The sequence below is a fragment of the Lethenteron reissneri genome, unplaced genomic scaffold (assembly GCF_015708825.2).
Source record: "Lethenteron reissneri isolate LAM-NWPU_2019-01 unplaced genomic scaffold, ASM1570882v1 scaffold_1938, whole genome shotgun sequence".
NCBI lineage: Eukaryota > Metazoa > Chordata > Hyperoartia > Petromyzontiformes > Petromyzontidae > Lethenteron > Lethenteron reissneri.
Genome location: NW_026891705.1, coordinates 489,616 through 500,270, shown reverse-complemented (window position 1 = coordinate 500,270; position 10,655 = coordinate 489,616). Strand labels below are relative to the sequence as shown.

The 10,655-nt window shown below is 47.6% G+C and overlaps 1 protein-coding gene across 4 annotated transcripts; it reads right to left on the bottom strand.

Annotated features, from left to right (window-relative positions):
• Positions 1-209: 209 nt before the first annotated feature.
• LOC133339637 (myelin protein P0-like) lies at positions 210-9,554 on the bottom strand. 4 transcript variants are annotated; one of them, XM_061547788.1, is made up of 6 exons: positions 9,201-9,554; positions 8,316-8,481; positions 4,170-4,327; positions 2,885-3,077; positions 2,018-2,059; positions 210-795 (listed from the first exon to the last, which is right to left on the bottom strand). In XM_061547788.1, the coding sequence occupies exons 2-6, from the start codon at positions 8,338-8,340 to the stop codon at positions 581-583; spliced, it is 633 nt and encodes a 210-aa protein (XP_061403772.1). In that variant the 5' UTR covers positions 8,341-8,481; positions 9,201-9,554; the 3' UTR covers positions 210-580. The 4 variants fall into 4 exon arrangements, with proteins under 4 accessions (XP_061403772.1, XP_061403769.1, XP_061403770.1 ...); XM_061547785.1 differs by having other exon boundaries at positions 210-816; positions 9,201-9,300; XM_061547786.1 differs by having other exon boundaries at positions 210-816; positions 9,162-9,224.
• Between the last annotated feature and the right edge of the window lie 1,101 nt (positions 9,555-10,655).

The following is a 10,655-nucleotide window of genomic DNA, read 5'->3' as shown; positions in this document are numbered from 1 at the left end:
ATGGCTAACAACACAAGGACAATGCCAATATCAGGACATTTATAGCTCAGGGTGAGCAGCTACATCATGAGACCTTTCTTGCCAGTATCAAAATATAAGAATAGGTTTTACCCTTTCTGGCAATAAAACAGGTCACGAGTAGACATTCCCAGCTTAGGAGGTCACGAGTAGACATTCCCATCTTAGGAAGTCACGAGTGGACATTCCAGTCTTAGGGCTCAGACTGAGCAGACATTTATTGACACCACTTATGTTGCTGTATGAGGGACAATTAGGGCCTTGCAGCAAAAACACACAAAGTTATAGGGTTTACCAGTTTACACACTTAGTAGTAGTAGTGCTTTCATAACCAATATCCATAATAAACGTTTCTATGGGTTATATCATGGGGACCTTTTAGCCACTATAAAAGTATGAAAAATTAGAAAAGGTGTTTACTCATTCTGGCAATAAAACAGGTGCTAATAGATTCAAACAGAACATCGATTATATGAAGTACGGCATTAACCACATCCTTGAAAGCAGACTGAGTAGTTCTCCGTCTGTCCGGCCGACGACGCCACCCATGCTGAAGAAGAAGTTAATTTTCACCACCGACACCGCCATCGCCGCTGAAGATGTGAATGTGCACCACCGAAGCGGGCTGGCCACCGGGATGCTGGCTCATCAGGGCGGGATGGACGTCACCGCCGCCAGCGCGGGCGAGATTCCTCCTCCGCTTCGCTCGGATCGCTAAGCCCGCAGCCACGATCGCCAGGACGGAGGCGACGCAGACGCCGATTACCACGTTGCGACCTTGTTTTTCATGTCTGGAAACTAAAGGGCAGAAAATAAATCAATATACTATCAGTCCACACGCGCACACACACGCTTGCGTGCATTGGGTTTGCGTGACTCTTTTGTGCATTTTTGTCCTCAGGAGTGTTAACAATTTTCCGGGTCTCTGTGTGATGAGTCTATGGGTTACTGGGTGAGTCTCTGGGTCTCTGTGAGAGTCTGTTGGTCTCTGTGTGGTGAGTCTATGAGTCTCTGTGTGATGAGTCTATGGGTCTCTGTGCGATGAGTCTATGCGGTACTGTGTGATGAGTCTATGGGTCTCTGTGAGAGTCTATGGGTCTCTGTGTGATGAATCTATGGGTTACTGTGTGAGTTTATGGGTCTCGGTATGGGGAGTCTACGGGGCTCTCTGTAAGTCTATGGGTCTCTCTGTAAGTATATGGTTCTCTCTGTACGTCTATGGGTCTCTGTGTGATGAATTTATGGGTCTCTGTGTCATAAGTCTATGGGTCTTTGTGTGATGAGTCTATCGTTCTCAGTGTGATGAGTCTATGGGTCTCTGTGTGGGTCTGTGGGTCTATGTGTGAGTCTATGGATCTCTGAGTGATTCGTCGATGGGTCTCTGTGTGATGAGTCTATGGGTCTCTGTGTGATGAGTCTATGGGTCTCTGTGTGATGAGTCTATCGTTCTCAGTGTGATGAGTCTATGGGTTTCTGTGTGATGAGTCTTTGGGTCTCTGAGTGATTCGTCTATGGGTCTCTGTATGATGAGTATATGGGGCTCTCTGTGTGATGAGTCTATGGGTCTCTTTATCTGTCTATGGGTCTCTGTGTGATGAGTCATGGGTGTCTGTGTGATGAGTCTATGGGGCTCTGTGTGGGGCTGTGGGTTTATTTTTGAGTCTATGGGTCTCTGAGTGATACGTCTATGGGTCTCTGTGTGATCAATCTATGGGTCTCTGTGTGATGAGTCTATGGGTCTCTGTATAACTGTGTGAGTCTATGAGAGTCAATATCTCCCTCTCTCTGTGTGTTAGTCTTTGTGTGTTTGTGTGTCTCTCGGAGTCTCTGTGTCTATATGCAAGTCTATGGGTCTCTAAATGTCCGTCTCTGTCTGTGTGAGTCTATAGAAGGGGAGTTTGGTGGCAGGTGACGCTTTAACGAAGTGACCCCCGACTGATTCCCGTTGGCGCGCTGTGGTGCTCAAGACGGAGTAACAGCGACCAAGATCTCCACTCACCGAACGACGACTCTGAGACGTCTGGTGGAATGGTCTGCGAACCTGAAAAATAAACAATAAACCCATGGGCAATCGATGTGTAACGACGCCAAAACGCGGTGTTCTAGGAGCCCTTGATTTGACGTGGCACCAACCCCTAGGCCACCAACCCCTTCGTGTGCCACATTGCCGGCCTTCATAGGTGCTATTCGCGAACAGCAACTTGCCCACACAGTCTGTTAGAGGCTAGACGGGGGATATTAGTCTTTGTCTTTTAGGTGTGGCCGTGATAACAATGCACTGACAAAGACAAAGATTCCCCATCACATAGCCTGAACAGATTGTTGGGGCAAGCAAGCAGCTATATATAGACCGGCACAGAACACGGCAGGGTGGGTGGCCAACATCACGACCGGCCGCCTTTGTCTCCCCAGTAGCGATGTTTACAGACCGCACGAGGTACTCATTTGATGCTGAGTCGACCTGGGAAGGATCCAGGATCGATTCAGATAATAGTCACTGGTGGTGTTGGTGGCTGCAAGTGGGAATCTAAACCCAGTTCACCGGGTTGGCAGTGCAGCGCTGACCGCTAGGCCACCGCTCCCCACGATACACCAACAACAACTGCCATTCGCCACTAAGTGGCGGTAATGTCCCCACAGCGCTTGTGCCAGGCTATGTTCACGTTGAGGCCACGTGAAGTGTCGAACGCCCGCTTCCAGGAGGTCACGGGGCAGACCCAGGTGCCACGGGTCAACTGAGATGACAAGGATTACTGGCTGATGCACCACCTGTGCCCCCTACTGTGCCAACTTGCTGTGCTTTAGCCACCCGGCGCTCAGCTCGTTGTTGTGAGCGTCGCTCACAGACACACACACACAGACACACCTTGTTGCACGGTCAGTTGAACGGTGGTCTTGTTCCTAGTGCCTTCACTATCGCAGAAGATTTCGCAGGTGTAGTTGCCAACGTCCTCCGGCCGCAGGTGGGTGATTACGATGCTGGCGTTGCCCACGCTCAGATCTCCCCGCCAGGTCGCACGCTTGTCTTTGCATTGGCTAATGTTCTTGCAGAAGAGGATCTTCCGTGACCAGACGAGGGGGTTACAAGTGAGACATGTCGGGGACAGGGCATTGGTGTGACAGGGACGCCTCTACTTATGAACATTCGACTTATGGACTTTCAGAGATGCGAACAAAGCGGGTCCCCCGGATGTCCAGCTGCAGCTGTTCGGACCGAGATTTGTACGTTCAACTGCGCCGCGCGATAGATGGTGGTGGCATCTACATCTGCAGAAGGTGAAGAACCAGTGGCATCTACATCTGCAGAACTTTAAGAACCAGTGGCATCTATATCTGCGGAACATGAAGAACCAGTGGCATCTACATCTGCAGAACTTGAAGAACCAGTGGCATCTACATCGGCAAAACATGAAGAACCAGTGGTATCTACATCTACAGAACATGAAGAACCAGTGGTATCTACAGAATGTGAAGAAACCGTGGCATCTACATCTGCAGAAAGTGAAGAACCAGTGGCATCTACATCTGCAGAACGTGAAGAACCAGTGGCATCTACATCTGCAAAACATGAAGAGCTAGTGGCATCTACATCTACAGAACGTGAAGAACCAGTGGCATCTACCTCTGCAGAACGTGAAGAACCAGTGGCATCTTCATCTGCAAAATCAGAAAAACTGGTGGCATCTACATCTGTAGAACGTAAAAAACCAGTGGCATCTACATCTGCAGAACATGAAGAACCAGTGGCATCCACATCTGCAAAACGTGAATAACCAGTGGCATCTACATCTGCAGAACATGAAGAACCAGTGGCATCTACAAGAGATTATACAACTTTTTAAGCTATTCCCCGTGTTTAGTGTACACGTCGTACAACACGTTTGGAATCGGCCAAGACGAAGAAGCAGTCTTCACTGCTTCTTCTTATACGATTTCCCACCGAGGGGCGGGTTTCTGTGGGATCACACGCGTCCCACAGCCCCCCTTCCCTCAGGAAGCCTGGCCAGAGATGACACGATCACCAGCACCGCTAAGTATTTTATGTCGGACGGTTTGGTGTGTGTGTGCATCAATACCACCACCACACATGCATACAAAATCCTGCTCAGTTTCATAACCCCCCCCCCCCCCCCCCGGCTTTTCTGTCTTACCGGGATGCAGTCGTTCAGCTTCCACAGCACACTGATCACATTGTTGGCGGCCTTGCGCGGCTCAAAGTAGCAGGGCAGCGTCACGTTGGACCCCAATGTCACGGATTCGTTGAAGTGGGCGTCGTGGGCCCAGATGGTGGAGACCAGCACCACGGTCACTGAGCGAGGGGCACATGCAGCACAAACCAAGACAAAGATCCCCCGTGTAGCCTTAAACGGAATGTTGGGGCAAGTGCTGTTAGCACCTATAAAGGCCGGCACGGCACACGAGGGGGCGGGTGGCCATCACCACGCCAGGCAGCATTTGTCTTCCTAGTGGCGATGTTAACACATCAAACCAGGTGCTAATTTTAGTCTGAATCGACCTAGGGGAGGCCCAGGAGCGGTTCAGATAATCGTCACTGGTGTTGGCCGTGAGCGGGAATCGAATTCGGGTCGCCGGGTTCGTAGTGCAGCGCGATAACCACTACACTGCCACTCCCCACACACACACGCGCACGTGCGCGTCCATAGGTACACATACACGCGCTTGCTGCAGACACACACAACTTTTATGGTGCGTACGGCAGTTAACAACTGAAATAATAAGGCAGTAATGCTGCGCGAAGAACGCCTTAGACCTGCAACACATTTGTATTTCACTTTACCCGCGATCAGCAGGCACACTCCGTTGCGCTTCCGCACACGGGTCACATGACAGATGTGACGTCACAGCTCACTTGCCGTGCAAAATATATGCATTATTGCGCCCCCCCCCCCAAAAATATACAAAAGTCTATTTTTATATTTTTTGCATGGTGCACAGTCTGGAAAGTACACACATGGCAAATTTCAAGTTTGTTGCATGTCGGGAAGTACGCTAAACATTTTGAACAGACACACATAATCACAAATTTGCCTTTTATATATAGTTAGCAGAGGTCGCAAACGGGTTTTGATTTCTTACCCGTACCCGGCCGCACCAGGGTCGCAAACGGGTACCCGTACCCGGCCGTACCCTACCCGTACCCGGCCGGGTACGGGTAGGGTACGGGTATCTCGTACCTGATTGCGACCTCTGGGATGAAGCCATGTTGCAGGCGCGGGTGGGTTGATTCTAGGAACTTGAATTGTGAGAAGAGACAAGACGTTGGGAAATGAGTGACAAACGGTGACTCACCAGTGACTCACGGCCTACCCGTACCCGGCCGCACCAGGGTCGCAAACGGGTACCCGTACCTGGGTACGGGTAGCCGGGTATCGGGTAGGGTACGGGTATCGGGTACCCGGTTGCGACCTCTGATAGATGATGATGATGTGAAACACATTCCGTTCTTCTTCCCCATGGGTGGGTGTCGACAACGAACCCTCCTCCCTGGCTCTACCAGGAGGTGGCGGTACAGCAGAGTGTGCGGCCTCATCTCCATCCCATGGGGCACCTCTCTTGCCAGTATCAATATATACGAATAGGTTTTACCCTTTCTTCATAATATAATCAACGTTTTTGGGTCAGATCGCGTTACTTATAAATGTGTCGTAACCCTCCACCACCCGACACGGCCAATCAGCAAAAAAAAGTGTCACGTTGACAAAAGACAAATAGTTCACTACTTTAGCCCACCGGTGTGTTGAAGCGTGAAACCACAACATTTACAATTTTATAAGTAACGCGATCTAACCCAAAAACGTTGATTATGAATAATATTGGTCGCGAAAGCCTACGTTTTAAAGTTTACCTTTTCTGTTAAGATGTTACAACACAAAACTGAAACATTTTGCCAGGAATCGTGTCTGGATTAACCACACACATACTGGTAATGAACACACAAACAAAACATGTTCTGGTAATATATGATGATGATGATGATACATTGTCTTTGAAACTGATTGCTCCACACCAGAGACAGCTTTCTTTAGAGCCTCGTCTCATATTGTAGCTGCTAACCCCGAGCTCTCAATCTCCTGATTGTGGCATTGCCTGTGTGCTGATCGCCTTTTGGCGTCCTCTGGTCGAACACTGGGTTTCTGTAGGTCTCTGTGAGTATGGATTTCGATAAGTTTGGATCTCTGTGGGTCTCTGTGAGTATGGGTCTCTGTGTGTCTCTGTGGGTCTCTGTGAGTATGGGTCTATGTGGAACTATACGGATCTCTGTGAGTATGGATTTCGATAAATATGGGTCTCTGTGGGTTTAAGTGGGTCTCTGTGGGTCTCTGTGAGTATGGGTCTCTGTGGGTTTCTGTGGGTGTAAGTGGATCTCTGTGGGTCTCTGTGTGTATGGGTCTCTGTGGATCTATATGGATTTATGTGAGTATGGATTTCGATAAGTATGGGTCTCTGTGGGTTTAAGTGGGTCTCTGTGGATCTCTGTGGGTCTCTGTGAGTATGGGTCTCTGTGGATATGTATGGGTCTCTGTGAGTATGGATTTCGATAAGTATGGGTCTCTGTGGGTTTATGTGGGTCTTTATAGATCTCTGTGAGTCTCGGCCACCCACCCCCCCTCGTGTACCACCAGTGCCTTCCGTCATCGGTGCTGCTACTCGCTGACAGCACTTGCCCCCTAACAGTGTGTTGTTAAAGGCTGTACGGGGAACCTTTGTCTGTACTGTGGGGAAACCCCACGATGTATTTGTGAGCGGGGTAATCCCGGGGTGAAGGTCTTTCGGGATATGACCTCGCCTCCAGGTAAGTGCGTGTACAGACAGGGTGGCCAGGGAGATGTTGACTACCTCGCCTGGTGTACAGGAGGTCCTGGGTTTGAACCCGACCCTGTCGATGCCTGCTGCTGTGAATGGGGCCGTCCATAAATGACGTCACGCGGTTTTGGCCGATTTTGACCCCCCCTCGTCCCCTCGTCACACGGCATCACAAAAAGTCAGACCCCTCTCAAATATGACGTCATAAAGCTCTGCCCCCCCCAAAAGCATATTTATATTTATAAAATAAAACATGCTTCAAATCACTTTAAACGATTGTCATTGTAGTGCGTATTTAATGTGGCGCTGCACTTTGATGTTGTAGGAGAAAACATTTATTAAAAAGGAGGCGTTGGAAAGCTGAAATTTAGCATAGAATTCACTTGAAAATATTCAACGTCTAATGAAACTGCAGATGTTCAGAATATTATATTGAAATTATGTTATAATTATAAAATATAAAAAATAATTATAACTATAACAAAAATGCTTGAAACTTTGTAGTGGAACGAAGCAAAATGGAGAGTACAATTATAACAATCACATATTCATACCTCAGAATGAAAAGCCCTGGTAGAATCATTAAAATAAAAATGTTTAATAATAATCATTCAAAAAAATTACAAAATGTATGCTTCTCCATTCTCCCATTGAGAAGCAAAATGCTTCTTCATGGAATAAATAAAAGGTGACCTTAGTAAATTTAAATAATCAAATAGTTAATAATGAAAATTGTTGTTATAACAATTCTATTGTTTATATTTATTTTAAGTTGCGCATTTTGATGCGACGTCACATTTCTCAACCCCCCCCCCCCTCGTCACACATCGTCACAAATGTCTGACCCCCCTCCCCCCCCCCTAGGTGTGTGACGTCATTTATGGCCGGCCCCTATGTGGAGTCTGCGTCTCGACCCTGACGATGCCTGCTGCTGTATATGTGGAGTCTGCGTCTCTCTCATCATCATCATCACAGTGGTTATGAGATGTTGACTACCTCGCCTGATACACAGGAGGTCGTGGGTTCGATCCCGCACCCTATTTGTAGACACACTCACTACTCACCATTCACACTCACCACTCACCATTAACACTCACCGCTCACCATTCACACTCACCGCTCACCATTCACACTCACTGCTCACCAGACACACTCACCATTCACACTCACCACTCACCAGACACACTCACCACTCACCATTCACACTAACCGCTCACCATTCACACTCACCGCTCACCAGACGCACTCACCGCTCACCATTCACACTCACCACTCACCAGATACACTCACCACTCACCATTCACACTCACCACTCACCATTCACACTCACCATTCACACTCACCGCTCACCATTCACACTCACCGCTCACCAGACACACTCACCACTCACCGGACACACCACTCACCATTCACACTCACCAGACACACTCACCGCTCACACTCACCGCTCACCAGACACACTCACCACTCACCTGCGAGCGTGGCCGGCCACGCCATGTCGCCCCCTCGTCACTCACGTGGCGCTACTGCTGCTGCTGCAGTCGCCGCAGTCTTCATGGGCAGCAGCGGCAGCTGCAGCAGGAGGCGCGGTCGGACGGTCCCCAGATGCTCCGCGGGCATTTGCAGCAGTCGCAGCAGCTGTAGCAGCAGTGACAGCAGTTACAGCAGCTGTGGCAGCAGCAGTGGTAGCAGCTGTTGCAGCAGTAGTAGTAGCAGCTGTAGTAGTAGCAGCTGTTGCAGCAGGAGAAGTAGCAGCTGTAGCAGCAATAGTAGTAGCAGCAGTAGTAGCTGTAGCAGCTGTAGCAGCAGTGATAACAGCAGTAGCAGCTGTTATAGCAGTATCAGTGTCTCTCTGTGTGTCTCTGTGTGTGTGTGTCTCTCTCTCTGTGTGTCTCTCTCTCTGTGTATCTGTGTCTGTGTGTATCTCTCTCTCTCTGTGTGTCTGTCTCTCGCTCTGTGTCTCTCTCGCTGTGTCTGTGTCTCTGTCTGTGTGTCTGTATGTGTGTGTGTCTCTCTCTGTCTCTCTTTCGGTATGTGTGTGTCTTTGTGTGTCTCTGTGTGTGTGTCTCTCTCTCTGCGTATCTCTCTATCTCTCTCTTTCAGTGTGTGTGTGTCTCTGTGTGTCTCTCTCTCTGTCTCTCTTTCGGTATGTGTGTGTCTTTGTGTCTGTGTGTGTCTCTCTCTGCGTATCTCTCTCTGTCTCTCTCTTTCAGTGTGTGTGTGTCTCTCTGTCTCTCTCTCTCTCTATGTCTCTATGTGTGTGTGTCTCTCACTCTCTCTTTCCGTGTCTCTCTTTCTCTCTCTCTGTGCGTGTCTACCTCTCGATCTGTCAGCACACTGACACCCGCACCACGAACCTTTCTCCGTGCACGACCGTGACAGCACTGAGCTCCACCGCTGTTTATAAACTCAACGCCCCCAGTTCACTCGAAAACCCCGATGTCGTTTCCTCTTAATTTCGCTCTATCTCCACCCCCTGGCAAGAAAAGCACCTGGGTTGTGGAACAATCCGTGAACGTTGTTTAGTGATGCCAGCGGAACGAGTGGGCGGACCATTGACAAAGCGCTTGGCGGATCATCGGATTCCACCCGTATAGTGTAGTGTATAGTGTATTGTAGTATATAGTAGTTTATAGTGTAGTGTATAGTAGTGTAGTGTAGTTTACTAGTACAACATTAACCGGTTGTGTGTGTTGGAGAGTAAACCCACGACAACATTTACTATTATAGTGTATAGTGTAGTGTAATGTGTAGTGTATAGTGTAGTAGTGTATAGTAGTGTAGTGTATAGTGTAGTGTAATGTGTAGTGTATAGTGTTGTAGTGTATAGTGTAGTAGTGTATTGTAGTGTACTAGTACAGCATTAACCGGTTGTGTGTGTTGGAGAGTAAAACCCACAACAACATTTACTATTATAGTGTATAGTGTAGTGTATAGTGTTGTAGTGTATAGTGTAGTAGTGTATTGTAGTGTACTAGTACAGCATTAACCGGTTGTGTGTTTTGGAGAGTAAAACCCACAACAACATTTACTACTGCCCAAGTAATGAAAACGATAAAAAAAAACCTTGACTTAAAGCTTTCATGACTGTTTGGGTCTTTCGCTGAAGTCACATCGGTAGAAAAATAATAACCGTTGTCAGGTGAAAAAATACTTACCTGGCTTTTCTTGGTTCTTTCGGTAAAGTCACGTAGAAGGGAAATTTAAAAAAGCATAATAAAATAAGTAATTATATTATATTCTTATATTATTTTATTATGTTTTATTTTTACTATTTTATTATTTCCCTTCTACGTGACTTTACCTAAAGAACCAATAAGATGAATCCCTGCAGTCACGAAAGCTTTCAATCGAAATTTTACCTGGCTTTGTCGGGTGGTGGCAGGTTTAACGACACAACATCGTAAATTTAAGCGATACAACCCAAACAAAAAACCTCTACTATGAAGGCTCTCCTCCTCCTACGTGTTCAACTAATATTGTGATCATTCTGAGTATTATTGTAATTGTCTAGATTTGAAGCTTTCGTGACTCAACAATCACACTCATCTTTGGTTCTTTCGGTAACGTCACGTAGGTAGAAAAATAAAATAAATCACGGTTCAGCAGTTGCACTGCTGGATTCTATTTGTTCCTGCCCGAGGACGATCGCTTGTGCTGCGATCGAAACGTCGCGATGTAATTTAGTTTATACCTTATACGTGACTTTACCGAAAGAACAAAATATTTTGATTTAAAGCTTTCGTGACTGCAGGGATTCATCTTCTTGGTTCTTTCGGTAAAGTCACGTAGAAGGGAAATAATAAAATAAT